At 36.6% G+C, this 14,977-nt stretch overlaps 1 protein-coding gene across 1 annotated transcript in view; it reads right to left on the bottom strand.

Annotated features, from left to right (window-relative positions):
* TTC7B (tetratricopeptide repeat domain 7B) overlaps positions 1–14,977 on the bottom strand; it is a gene marked incomplete at both ends in the record, with an annotated part of 48,156 nt that overhangs the window by 27,988 nt on the left and 5,191 nt on the right. Inside the window, 6 exons of the mRNA XM_010081221.1 lie at positions 4,915–5,075; positions 6,362–6,434; positions 11,641–11,698; positions 11,896–12,013; positions 13,307–13,411; positions 14,638–14,721. Of these exons, the coding sequence (XP_010079523.1) occupies positions 4,915–5,075; positions 6,362–6,434; positions 11,641–11,698; positions 11,896–12,013; positions 13,307–13,411; positions 14,638–14,721 (599 nt within the window). The remainder of the gene's footprint in view (positions 1–4,914; positions 5,076–6,361; positions 6,435–11,640; positions 11,699–11,895; positions 12,014–13,306; positions 13,412–14,637; positions 14,722–14,977) is intronic.

Below are 14,977 nucleotides of genomic sequence, written 5' to 3'. Positions count from 1 at the left end.
GGGGGGGGGGGGGGGGAAGTTAACCAGCACCACACACTGTAGTACAACTACAACCAACATTGGGAAAACAGAACAGCATATCCTATTCCCTTTAACTGACAAAAACACTCCTGTCCCACCAAACTTTGGTGTATGTATCCTCATACAATGCATGAGCCAACCATCTCTTCTGTTACGCCCACCTGGACAACTCCCAAAACAAGTTTGTTAATCAGTGAACTGAGAGGGATGTTAAAAGGCTCTGCAATTCTGGGAAATCTGCTGTAGCTCAAAAGAGCCCTTGAGGGTCAGGAAGGAAAGGATTTAATAGTTTTCAAAGGAGCGATACATTGGCCTGACGCTTCTGTGAAATATTCTTGGAAGAAAAAAAAAAATTCAAGTCACACTTCAACAAATGTAAATGTATAAACTGTGAACTTAGTCTTCAGTTGTCTTCAAATGTGTCACCATATGTCTTTCCTTGTCAAGTGTACTTAACATTAAAAGAACATGCTTGCACTCCTCAAATAACCCATCTGCTGTTCCCTACTTCTGCTACTTTAAAAGCCAGTCAACTGCTATTAATTGCAGTTCAATTTTCAGCATAAAATTAGCAATTAATAATATTTATTTTGCCTAATTACTCTAATTTCAGACACTACAATTGTCTTCAAGTGCCCCAACACTTGAAATAATGAGGGAACCCCAAATGGCTAAGATTAAGAAAAAAATATCACAAGTGTTTCACTAAGAAACCTGACTCTGTCTCCCTTTATGGAGAATCTACTTTTGACTAACCATGAATAAGAAACATACGGAAGTGTTGTTTCAAGATTTCATATCATTCAAAAGACCACTAAGATATAGATTCCCTTGTAACAAGCAGATAAAAAGACAGGAAGGAGTCATGGAAAAGAGTTTGTAAATAACGCTTCTCAAGTAGTCATACATGTAACTGTACTATACGTACCGCACAAGACATACAGGCCCAATATGAACCAACGCAACACAACTACCTTGCATCACCTTGAATATACCTGCAGACTGTGATGCAGACCTTTGGGACTGCTTAGACATTCGAGTAGGCAATAACTGGATTAAAATAAATAAAATTAAAGCAAAACCCAAGCAGCTAAGACCTCAAGCCTCCCTCACAGTTAAGTACTCCAGTAATTTTGGATATATTGTGGCTCCTTCCTGCCTACTCTTTGCATTCAGGGCAGCACGTCCCTGCTTGTTTCAAAAGGAGAGATGGATCATCTCACCCCGTCTCCCACACAGTTTGATGGATAGGTCTCTGAGCTGCATCATCTGCGGGTTCAAATCCTGCCAAGCTTGAGAATAACTGAACTTCACATTTTTACTACAGGGACAAGTTGTCTAATGAAAGGTGGGGAAAAAAACAGTGTAACTTTGGATTAATTCAAATGCAGTAGGACCTGACTGAGATTAACTATTCAGGTTTTTTTTGGTGCTGGCACCTTACTCCCACCCATCTCACCAAAGTAAGGTATTCTTAATTTTTTCAGTAATCTTAACCTGTTCAATAATCTTTTGTCTAGAGATCTTTTTGTCTCTGGATCAAAGCACTCTCAGATTTCAGGAGGCTTCAGAGGTTAGCTAGCACTTAAAAGCAGATTGCTTGTATTGCTCAAAAAAACATAGCTAACCTGTTTACAAGTAGAAGAGTTGCAATCTAGCATTTAAGCTTAAAAAAAGTGTGAACTGATAGTGCTACCGATATTTAGCTGGTATCTTGCATTTTTATTATTTCTGGAATACATTACTACATACCTGTATCACTTTAGAGGTTTCTTAGATTTTCAGCAATAGTTTTTCCTATAACCCTTTACGTCTCAGAGCAGATTGCATATTTATGCTGCCACTATAATGAACAAAGGAAGAACAATCAGCTCTCTATTAAAGAAAAAGCTATACTTTGCCGCTAACAGCACAATGTGATGTTTGCTCATACCTTCGACTCCTTTAGATAACGATGGGAAAGAACTCTTCGGCTCTAAGGAATTTCTGTTTACTGGCCTAGAGGGGCACGGGGCAAAATCATTATCTGATTGGCCATATTTGTTCAGCAACTTTCTAGCTTTATAGTGCAGGAAGGTTAATGCTAATTTAAGATAGGAAGGTATGCTTGCTGTACACTTCAAATATTGAACATGAATTCTACAAATGCATCAAACTTTCAACTGTTAAAAACTGACAGACAACATATTTACTAATTGATTACAAGAGAAGAGTGCTGTAAAGTATCCACTTCTCAGCATGACTCACAGTGTATTCTATGATTTCCTTGCAATTGCTGGCATTTTAAAAGATGTAGTATTATAAGATTCTGAAAATTTAGATTCTTTTCAAAGAAAAGCAAAAGAAAGAGAACATACAGCTCTGAACAGGGCACGACAGCACTCAATGCAGCAATGCAATTACAGCATACAGAGGTATGTGGGTAAGAATAACAATAAAAGAAATACAAAATAACATAAATCACAATCCCTATGTTTTACTTTAATATTTTGCAAGCACAGAGATTTATTGTGCTGCAAAGCCACCGAAGTATCATTTTACATAAGGCTGAAGTAATGGATTCTATCAGAAATACAGAGAATACCATGAAAACTCTTCTATTAGTTAGCTTACTGGGATGGTAGATGTAACTGAAAGATAAAACACTGTGATATGAAGTGTTTACAAAAGCCAGTACAGTACCACAGGTGAATAATGAAATGTTTCAGTATATGTAAAAACTGGCAAGTCTTAGAGGAACACAAGAGGATCTCTTCCCAGTCTTCTAGGATTGTACTGTCTTCAGAAGTTGCAGAATAAGAAAATGGTATCAACGAAACACTAAGCACTCGTGTTTTATACTTTATGTATATGCAGTTAGACATTGCCTACCATTTCAAGAGCACCAGACAAAGTGCACAAGAACAGACTCTAAATTTGAGGTTTTGCTCATAAATACTTGCAAAAATAACCCAGTTACATGAAGGAAGCAAACCAAATTTATATTATTGACCAGATGTGCCTGTCTGACTGTCAGTATCAATTGCAGAGAGCATACAAGGAATCAGAATCATATCCTTGACTTATCTGTGAACGAGAAGTAACTTGACAGCAGTAAAAACAAGACTGAAAGACTGTCTAGAGATACATGTAATTGTGATTCACCTTGAATTCTTCAGCAATTATTGCCACATCTACTGGCAACTCCTACTGCGAAGATATTCCTCTCAAATTCCCTGATCTGTACCAGTAGACCGTAACATAGTACACTGTAACACCACGGTGTTTGTATAATACAATGATACAACAGGACTAAAAATTTAGAGCCACTATTATGACCCATATGATTAATATACATACATGCATTAATAAAAAGATCAGAACTTTTTATAACAACTCTGGCAACATGTTTAACCACAAGATGCAGTTACAAACAAGTACAGAAAGGCCATGAACCGCACTTGAAAAACCCACAAATACCTTTTGCATGCTCACAGGAGTAATTTTAAACATTTTAGTGAATGATCCTTTATTCTCTTATTACAATAGGGAGAACTGCAGAGTCAGAAATACTTCTTCTGGACTATTATTATTATGAGACATATGGCAGCTTCTTCTTTGTCATTTACATTGCCACTAAGTGGCAGAAGATGAAACAAGAAGAGACAGATTATGACAGACCAATAATAGGGTATAAAATTAGGTAGCTGATACTTCAATTGCCTCTCAAACCATGACTTACTGATAGGTTCGGGAAAGGAACTGCTAGATAGTTCTGAACTTGTGAGGCTTGTGTGGAAGCCCCTAATAAGAGCAGAGACAAGTTACACATGTGTGGATAAACTACAAAGTGAGAAACAGCAAAAGGCCACAAAAGCAGTTGCACGGACCTGGCTGTGAGCCACAGAAGTTCTGAGGAGAGGCAATATCAACAGAGGTCCTGGTCAGATTTATGAGGAAAAAGGCAACAATACCTTATATAGACAGCCAAAAGAAGGCATGAAATGTCAAGTAATAGGAAGGAAAAACACTATAATCTCTATTTTCAAAGCAACAATTCTTAAATAAATAGTATTATTCTGCTATGTTGATATAGTAACAATTTATGATACAGACCAGTCATTTAACAGTTAAGATTGAGATACTTCAAAAATTGCCTAAATAAGCATTTAGCATATTTGATATAGTATGGATTACAACCTTAGTGACTACTGGTAAAGCATCAGAATAGAACATTGGAAGTTAATGGAAGAAGTCCGAGATATTTTGCTGTAAAGCATTTCATTAGATTTTCATAAGAGAATAATAAAAAAACCCCAAGCCCTTACAAAAGTACAAATCCAAACATATTTTAAGATATATTTAACATGATGAATAAACACAAAGAATTATTTCTTTCTTAAACAACAACAGTACATCTAGCAAATGTGCTTCTTTCCTGTTCACTTGTTTAGTTATGCATCAGCCAACTTCAGATGACTGGTTATTACACAGGCAAAAGAGAAGACTGTCTGTTATGGTGTATTTTACAGAATAGATTCCATACAATATGCATAAGTTATCTGTAGGATGAGCTAAAACTACCCTAGATAATAGTAAAGTCCTGTTTATCTTTCTTAGAATATTGCATAAAAACAGAAGACAGAAAAATACTCTAAAGCATGCAACAGGGTGTCTGTAGAAAAAAAAATAAGATCAACTATCCAGCTCTAGCCTCCCTTTCAAAAACAAATCCTTAATCACTACTTCACAAGCCTTTATTAAAGGCAGACTCGCATTAAATGGGTATGGGAGAAGACTGTGGGGAAAAAAAACCCAGACCAATCTTCAGATCCATCCCCTCTTGAAATGAATGAGAATCTAAGGAAAAGAAATATGAGACGAGTGTAGAAAGCAAACACGACATTCACTCACATAAAATTTTCTGGATATTCACTCAAGGCCATATCAATGATATTCAAAGCATCATGATAGTGTTTCTGGGCTGATAGCAAGAGTGCAAGGAGATGAAGAGAGTTGGCATCATCTCCTTGTAGCTGCAGAGCCTGACGAACATAACCCAAAGCTTCTGGTATCTGATCAAAAAAAGGCAGAAAAAGAAAGCACCACTATCAGAAGTATTGCCTGTTACTTGATTGCATGTCCATAAAATTTTCAAAATATTCACCTGGATACCATGTAGAATTCTATAGACTCCCGTAAGACACTACTCAGAAGTTTAAAATGGACCTGATGTTCTATCAGTGAACAGTAAAAATTAAATAATACATTAACCCTGGAAAACAAGATACCCATTTTAATAAAACCGTTCCCTTCAGCCCTTTAAAATATTCACTTACTATTCTTTTTGAAGTATTGCTTGTATTTTGATACAATTTTGAAAATATTTTAATTGGAATACATAAACTAAAATATACAGCTAGATGGCAAAAATAACTTTTCTTCCCAGGGATTTTCATTATCACCTCAGATGCATGTGCTTTTGCTCAAAATAAGTACACTAAGTATTAAAACCAGGTAATTTAATTAAGCAACATGAGAAGTTTGGAATTCAGAAGTACGGAGTCATAGCCTGCTACCGAAAAATATTTTGTGCTATTGAAGTGACAATCCACTCCACTCTAATGTGATATAGTCCAATGCCTCTGCTACTCATTAGCAATGAAAAGTAGTCACCTAGAGTATGTAAACTACTGTGCTCAAAACTACTTCCTAAAATAAACGTGACACAGGAAGAGGCTTATCATGACATATACAAAGCAGCTCCACATTATCCAAATTCAGGTGACATATGGTAGAATCCTAAATCCCTTAAACATAACAGCTGTACAAGTTGGACGGAGCTCTGATCTCTTTTATAGCTTTAAAATATTTTCCAGTTTTCTTAAACGCATTCTTGTAATTTTGTTCACAATACCAAACCTCCTAAAACTATTCAGAAAAGGCCTGGATCTTAGCAGATACTCAAGATTTAAGCACTGTCAAGACTGTTAAAGACTAGATTCAAGAGTCCTTCTCTCCAGATAACCAGTCTGAGCAGAGATTACACATAATAGGTAAAAACAGGGTAAAAAACTGACACTATTTTTCCTCTCCATTCACCAACACAAATGCTGAAACAAATAAAGAGAATAACTTATGTCTTATTCTGATCCTAGAATACTGTGGCAGAACTCTGGAGAAGTGTAAAAGACTGAAGGTGTTCACAGGGAATATTTTGGGGTTTTTTTTCCATATATATGCATATATACACAAGTAAAACCAGGTTTTTATTGAACAAATCTTCATCTATATCCATCAACAGATAAAATTCTAATCTTCATATGACAGTGTGAGGCTGTACTTTTAAAACACAACTAACCTGTCTGGATATTGCAAGCTGCAGTGCCAAGTAAAATGCTGCCAGATGATCTGTTGGAGACAAACTGTGAGCCCTTAAAAACAAAGAAAGAAAACAAAAAACAGTGAACTTTTCCCCTGTTAGTACAGGTTAGACAAACACACAAATGCACATATATTCACGTATGCATATTCAGATCCCTTAACTACACATATGTTCATATTTTGCTGTAAGTAGTGTTCATTCCAGTGAATTTTCTCATAATTCTCAATTGTCCTTGATTTAAAGAGAGCACTTTGGGCCATTAAAGAGTAATTTTTAACATAAATTAATTATATAATTTCAGTATAAATCTTAAAAATGAGCAATACAAAATGATTCTTCAATTAAAATATAGTCCTAAACAAACAATAGATATAATTATCTAAGAACATTTATAATAAAAATTAATTAAGCAGTTTTCTTACAGAAAAAAAAAAAAACAATTAAAAAATCCCCCAAAACAACACGCCTTCAAACAGAAGAATTATGCCATCTGCACAAGAAGTACACAAGCAATCCCACTGATCCTGACCAGGATGGTTCTGAAGCACAGAAGCCAAATAGGAAGAGTAGCAACAAAGCAGATCAGTGTTTTGTTAATTCTTCAGACTCCCAAAGTTTAAGCACATTTTCAGTCCAGCATACTAAGCCTCCTAGGAAGCCAGTTACTTCATGGCTTTGAGTTGCTTTGAGATTAAGTTAGCAGAGCACCTTGCTATGTAGCAATGTAAAAGAAATCTAGGCTGGACAGCTGCTTTATCATAGCATTGCAGTAAAAGGCAGCATAAGATCTGACTCATCATGAACCTATGGTTGGAGTTCAGATGAGAAGTTCATGCTGATGAACTTTTTATAAATATGACTTTTGTCCACAAAAATGTTGAGCTGCCCAATAGCAGCAGTGCTTTGCGATTATTCACACTCAAAATATTTGTAACTACTGCTGCTGCAAGTAACCCCAAACGTTAAAACAAAGAAATAACTTTTTTCAACCTTTTTTTGAAATGCTCTTTGTTTTTAATGTTTTGGTCAAATGCACACTTCTTTTGGTGTGCATTTGGTCAAATGCACTTGACTTATTCCTTTGGACACTTATCCCACAGAAGATCTTCTTGTAATACACTCTACTGTTTTCCCTTGCAATACAATATTTCTACTGCAAGATAAGGGGTTTTTTTTGGTGGGGGATGCTTGAGCATAAGGACAAAAAAAATTTATGGCTGTACCCCGAAATGATGTGTAGTAAACACACACCAGGCAGCAAGCCTGGAAATATTTTCTTTTTAATTTATCTTTGTTGCATTCTTTTAATTGAGGCTCATTTAGAAATAGGATGTGTAACAATAATTTCAGAACATCTGACAAGTCATCTCCATCGAGAGGAACAAAATTGACCTTTAAGCCATTACAACCACAAAGGGAACCTTCTGCTTCCGACTTGTGCATTTCTGTCTTCCCAAGTCCAAAGAGACAGCTCCATTAGTTTAGCAATTACACCCAACACGTACCAAAGTAGTTTACATTATTAGGAGACAGTTTCACACTTTGTTAACTTTACCTCTGCCTTGGAGATCAGAGTCAAATATAAAGCCTAATAGGGTCCAGGACCAGTCCTTTTTAAAATTTAAGTTCACAAGTTAAGTAAGACTAAGTGAGAACAAGATAATTTACTTTAGAGAGTACTTGTTCAGTCACGCAAGCTTCAGCTAGTGAAAGAATAAAGCTGTTACTATCTCTCAACCATTTGGTGAGTTCTGTGAAACTTAATTCACACCAACTGCGGGAAAACCACTGAAAGTCTTCCAAAAAAAAAAAATAATCTTGTGAAACAAACACCCCCTCAGCAAAGACAGCAATAAGCAGCTTCTCAAATGGCCACTATTACAAACTGGTAGCCTTGAAATCTGGCATAGGCAAAGGTCCAAAACAAAACTGTATTTCTTTAGGACTGCTATTTCTTCAGGAATTGGTCTTCTAGGTAAGTTATCAAAAAACCCACAAAAAACCCCCCAAACCTAGCACATCAAACTACCAAGTCCAGTGCAGCTGCTCACTTTATAAACTGTGTAGGAGATGAATGGAGAATTTCAGCTTCCACCTCCTGGAAAACATTTATTTTTAAGATGTGGGAAGAGAAAGTGGGCATGACTCTGGTATGCTGAGCATAACATATTCTCTGTGGTAACAAAATTTTCAGTAACGTCCTGTATCTATGCTGTCAACACAAGGAACCAGCAACATTATCAACCACATTGAAGTGTATTTCCAGTACAGCTGATCTATCAGATGTGAGTCTATGAACACAAGTGGGGAACCATGTTAATATGCAGAACAATCACCTTTCAAAACATACTTCTCCCCTTCTCTTAGAAGGCAGTTATAGGATCTTTGAGATGCAGAAACTCTGTTCTTTTTGAGGGCCAAACCATTCTACTCAAGATTCTGTGTGGACTCTGAGCTACTCATATGAGCAATATCACTAACAGCAATATTAGCAATTCACTACTTCAAATCTCAAAAAGATACTTTAATTTAAAGCTTATGCACAAGTTCATTCTGAGAAAGGCCAGCAGAAAGGATGAATATATAACTTAACGTCAATACTCTGGAACATTCACTTAAAAATACAAAACATTGTTTCTAGGAGTTTATATAAAAAAAAAACCAACAAAAAACAAACAAACAAAAAACAAAGAAAACCCCAAAGCATCAGAGAGATGCCTAGAAAGCAGATGCAATTAATCCTCATATTCCCAAGACTTTCTGTGTATAAATTTATATCCTGTTAGTTAGCACAAATATTTCAAAGCCTCATATCACTACAAAACTAAAGTTCCACTCAACCTATATAGCTAAAGGACATCTGTAGTGGTTCACTGAAGAGATGCTAGATATGTTTTCAGATTTCAGCTGGTACTATTCACTGCTAGGAAGTCTTCAAAACTGAACTTTTAGGAAGGTATCAAGAGACTTATTGTTCAGCTGTAGAGAATGAAACAGAAAATGTCCTGGGTGAAAGATGACATAACACACAATGGACCAACAATATTTGTTTGGTTCTGTGCAATAATAACGTGACCCAGCAATGTGCGCTTGCTGCCCAGAAAGCCAACTGTGTCCTGTCCGTCGAAGGAACTGTGACCAGCAGGTCGAGGAAGGTGATTCTCCCCCTCTACTCTGCTCTCATGAGACCCCACTTGCAGTACTGCGTTCAGCTCTGGGGTCCTCAGCACAGGAAAGACCTGGACCTGTTGGACTGGGTCCAGAGGAGGTCCACAAAAATGATCAGAGGGCTGGAGCACCTCCCACATGAGGACAGGCTGAGAGAGTTGGGGCTGTTCAGCCTGGAGAAGAGAAGGCTCCAGGGAGACCTTATAGCAGCCTTCCAGTACTTAAAGGGGGCTACAGGAGAGATGGGGAGGGACTCTTCATCAGGAAGTGTTGTGATAGGACGAGGGGTAATGGCTTCAAGCTGAAAGAGAGGAGATTTAGATTAGATATTAGGAAGAAATTTTTCACTGTGAGGGTGGTGAGGCACTGGAACAGGTTGCCCAGGGAAGCTGTGGATGCCCCATCCCTGGAGGTGTTCAAGGCCAGGCTGGATGAGGCTTTGAGCAACCTGGGCTAGTGGAAGGTGTCCCTGCCCATGGGAGGGGGGTTGGAACTTGATGATCTTTAAGGTCCCTTCCAACCCAAACCATTCTATGTCTTTATGATTTGAATAGAGAGTGTGAAAGAATAATTTGCAGTGATAAGGAGCTGAATATCGCTCGAAAAATAGTTCTCCTAACCTACTGATTCTGTTTGAAACACTGTGTACTACTTGGTCTCTTTTAACTCAACTACTCTCTTTTATCTCAGCCTAATAAAATATTACCAAAATGAGCGGTATGCTACCTATAAAATCATCCTCATATTTATGGGCAGTCAAAATGCTGCATGATCTCAAACCTCAGAAAATTGAAATTTTCCAGGCAGATCAATAGCAGCGAATGACTCTCAGAATTTTGGGAATCGCTATACTAAACTGGAGGGTACAGCCAGCAAGCACTGAACTGGAGTGGACTAGCTTCAGGCTACGGTTCCTTTCTTCCCTTGCTGTTTCAAAGAATCAGCAGAAGAAATCAAAACACCATTAGAACCTCAAAAGTAGTGAGTGGGTGGAAATTCCAAGAAATGGTTATCACAGTATTTTTGAAATACTGATGATTAAGTCAGTGGTAAGGGGGATGGGTTAGAAACTGAGGTATAAACCGGGAGGTAGAAAGTTCAGTTTCAACATGGAGAAAGAATGCTAACTAATAAAAAACTACTAAAACCATTAGGAAACAGGAAGATAAAGATATGTTAAAACATATTTACATACAGAGGAATACTTAAGACAGAAAAAGGAAGGACCAATACATACCAGCTGCACTCTAAAGTTACTTGCAAAATGCTTTTTCAGCTCTGTCCCCTCAGATACAAAAATCACACAGACTTCACATTCACATGAATGCACAAATCAGTTTCCCTGAAGTATTTAGGTCTATCTCACCTATGTAGGGTTTTCAAAAGTATATAAACATAAAAAGAGACATATTTAGATGTTGCAGCAATTCTGCAAGCTTTGCCATCAAGATTTGTTTCTTCTATAATTAGGGTAGAGACGTTCTCATTCACCTGTTTATTGCCATTTCATTCGCAGAGTCAAACCCTTGAGAATGAACTAGCATCTTCCCCAACAGTGCTACTTCTGTGTAAGACACTTGGAAGATGGGGAATTTGCATTGTCACTGCCTACACTGTTAAATCTCCAGACATAACTTTTTTCTTGCTACCTGCCTACCTGCATTTCACCACTCATCCACAGCAGCAAGGCCTCAATTACCACTCTGCCTCTACAGAGATAATTGCAAAAGCCTGCAATATAATCTGATCAGTCTATAAGTCTTCTACATTGAACCATGACTTGAAACGTGGTATCATACAACTTTCCCATCTAGATCAGAATATTCCTTTAAGCAAATATTTCATATGAGAGCGCCACACACATCTTTAAAATGAAATAAAAGGAAATCCTTAGAAATCAATTTAGATATTTCTGACAGAAAATGATGAAAGTAAATGCTAAAGAAATACATTTTGTACTCACAAAGGGAGACTCCCAGAGGTGAAATCCTCATTACACAATCTTTTACAAGTTCCTCTTTTTAACATATAAAAAAGCTTTTCATGACACACAGCAGAACTAAACTAAAAGATTAACACCCACTCACCTCTGAAACGCAAGAAGAGCCTTTCTCTGCAAGACCTCTTGCATCCCTCGCAAAGATGCTGCAAAGGATATATTTAATCAGTGATATGCAAAATCAAGAGATTGTATTCCACACGCTCATTGAAGAAGTTCTAATACATGGATTGAAAAAAATGGTTGCCCACAGAAGCTTTAATTTTAAGTCTAGCATGCTGCTAGGTATCCTTCTTTAGGCAACAGGGGAATTTCCAAATGGGAATGTTTGTTCTTATCTTACCATCAGTAGCTTGCAGACTGTAAGTCAATCCCAGTGCCAAGTAGCCTTTTGCTTTGAACTCTGACGTTTTGTCCCCAAGATCAACGACTGCTTTGGCAAATCTTTCAGCTTCTTCCAACTGAAAATATTACACAACATCCATGTGAGTCTAAAACTAGCTTAAAGCTTACATTATAATGAGAAGAATGCATAGCATGTGTACTACGCATGCTGAGTCTGTTGAAATCTCCGTCATGATTGCTTTTAAAGACTATTTAATTTTCCATTAGACTTAGTTTTCCTGCTAAATACGGAGTAACGAACACAGATTTAAGCCAAAGCACCCGTTCCTATGGCTGAGATAAACTCTGTCACAGAACACACCGACCACTCTAAACTTACTGTGTTTTTGCCATTTTTCTTTTCTTTTTTTTTTTTTTTAATAAATCCATTTTTGTATTTAATAAATAGAGTTCTTGCCACATGAACTATTTCTTTAAGAAAATCAATTACAGGAACTATGACTCCAACTCTACAAAAAAAAGTAGAGCCATGCAGAACTCTGCATCACATACAGTATTGCTGAATGTATGTGACCTCATAAATAAATATGTAAAACTGCCTAACTGCACAGGCATGCTAGCACACTATTTTGACCATCTACAAAGAAAAAAAAATAACATTTGAATCCACTCCAGTAAATGTAAATGTTAAGTACAGTAAGCTACTCCATATGGAGTCAGTCCATAGGGAACAATTTACAGAACTAGGATCTACGTTAATAATTAAGACTGTATTTTTGTCAGACTCAGCAAGTCATGTTTCCACTACTGCACTATTTTTCCTAATTCTGATTGTGATCTTTCCCTCCTCTTTTAAATACACTTATTCTTCTAAAAATTACATGTGAATCTTGAAAACCACACAATGTTCTTTGATCATCTTACTGTTTTTTGTACAAACAAAGCAATTTCAAGGTTATCTAAAATACAACTCCAATAACTTTTTTTTTTTTTAATGTCCCTACTAGGAATTCATAAACCCCATCTGTCTGCAAACATGGTATCACCAGAAGAGCCTCTTGAACGTAAGACATTTGCCTCATTATCTTCCAAAAGAACTTGCAGAGGAAATAGAAGTCAAAGTGCATTTTTAGTCTCTGTATGCCAATGTTTCAATTTCTGATACATTTTTAGCTGTCTTAGATCAGTAATAAGATATGCTACCTTGATAAACACAACCATTGCTGTCAAATATTTTAAATTAGCCATGCAAACAGGGATGTGCACGTGCATGGATTATCTGTGCTGTATTTTCAGAGATGACCAAGTACATGTGGTCACTGTGCAAAAGTATTTGCTACATTCCTAAATCAATGTTTTGTTGCATTTTAGCACAGCTCTCACTGAAAAGACAGAGTAGCAAAGCTTACCCAGTGGAGAGAACCCATACAGAGCTTTGCAGCAAGGAGTGGAATAGTTGCATCATCTGGTTTCAAACGTATACATTCCTTCAAGACTTTAACAGCTCGAGCAGACTGTTAAAAACATTTTCCATTGAAATTACTAAAAGCACAAATAGGTTTCACAAATAGAAGATTCCTATTTTCATCATTTATTTCATTTTTCCCATGTGAAGACGATATTACTAAACATTTTGTTGACAATTTGTCACAACTCTGTTTGCAAGCAAAACACAGGACTTTAGGCACTGCTATCATTATTTAACCCCTGTGAACTATCACTAAGTGCCCCTAGAGAAACATTTGCCCAGAATGTAAGTCCAATGGTACATGATTCAGAAAACAGGTTTGAGACGCATTTAAACTGCTAGGCCTGTAAGCTCACAATATCTGAGCCAGGCAAATGAAAGAGCAGGAACAGGACAGAATCTTCACAAGATGCAGTGTTTTAGTGCTCTTTGGGAGTTGCAACAGCACTTAGGAATAGTTCTGATATAAGACTGTATAACAGAGTGGCACTGCTCTTTTTTTAATTCATTTGTCTCCATCCAATCACAGTTTACAAGATAAGTAGACAGAAAATGGGAAGAACCAAGCCCCTTCAGAACCAACGTGCACCTAAATATATTTTCTCAAGAAAATACAAATCATTCCTTTAGCCCATCCTGAAGACAAGCAAATTAACCCCATTGAGAATGATCTTTTAGAAAATTAGTATTATTTACATTACATAATGAATGTGATTTATTTCCTATAACATGACAGGGAAAAGCAAAAAGAACCAAAACCAGAAGCTTGCATCTGATAAGTTCCTAGGTTATATAAAATTAAAAAAAAAAAAAAATCCAACTTACTTCAATTGCACAGAATACAGTCTCAAAGACAGTAATATTAAAAAAGACACAGTCAGAAATTCCCAAAGGAAAAAAAAAAAGCAATAGCATCATGAATCGGCATTAATTTGTACCTAAGTGTAAAATTCATTCATCAAACCAGCACTTAAACAATGTTGTTACTGGATAATACGATCTGGTACAATTCACTACTTACAGCCAATTAGCTTAGGTTAAGCTTGTTGGCAAGACAGTTCTTATCATCGCCTTTCAGTCTTCCCAAGTCAGAAACTACTGAAATAACAACATTCTTTGTACAGCACTAGGCATAAATTCAGGAGTACAGTGTACCTAGCTGATTTGAGGATTAGAATTATTTTCAAAAACACAACAGATTAGAATTATGGAAGTGCCAAAAGTTATCAAAAGCCATGAATACAAGAATTACATCCAAAAATTAAGACTTACTTTTCCTGCTGCCATCAAGGACAATGCAAATTGATACCAGAGATGGAACTCTTCAAACGCAAACTTCATAGCTCTTTCTAAACACTAATTTGGGGAGAAAATTGTTATTTAAGGGTACATTCTTCAATTATTAAGAATATATACTAGTATAAAAATTTTCTTCTGGACTCATATCTAAAATACATGTAGCTTAATATTTAAATCATTCAAATAAGTTAAGTGAAAACAGCTGCCAGATTCTATATGGAGAAAAAGAACTGAACAGAAAATTAATTTCCCATTTATTATGTTTGTTTAAATACTCCTGTGGTATTGTCCTATTTAGTCTGAAAGCAGGAAT

The sequence above is a fragment of the Pterocles gutturalis genome, unplaced genomic scaffold (assembly GCF_000699245.1).
Source record: "Pterocles gutturalis isolate BGI_N339 unplaced genomic scaffold, ASM69924v1 scaffold13759, whole genome shotgun sequence".
NCBI lineage: Eukaryota > Metazoa > Chordata > Aves > Pterocliformes > Pteroclidae > Pterocles > Pterocles gutturalis.
The sequence above is the reverse complement of the archived record's forward strand: the minus strand, read 5'-3'. Positions and strand labels throughout refer to the sequence as shown.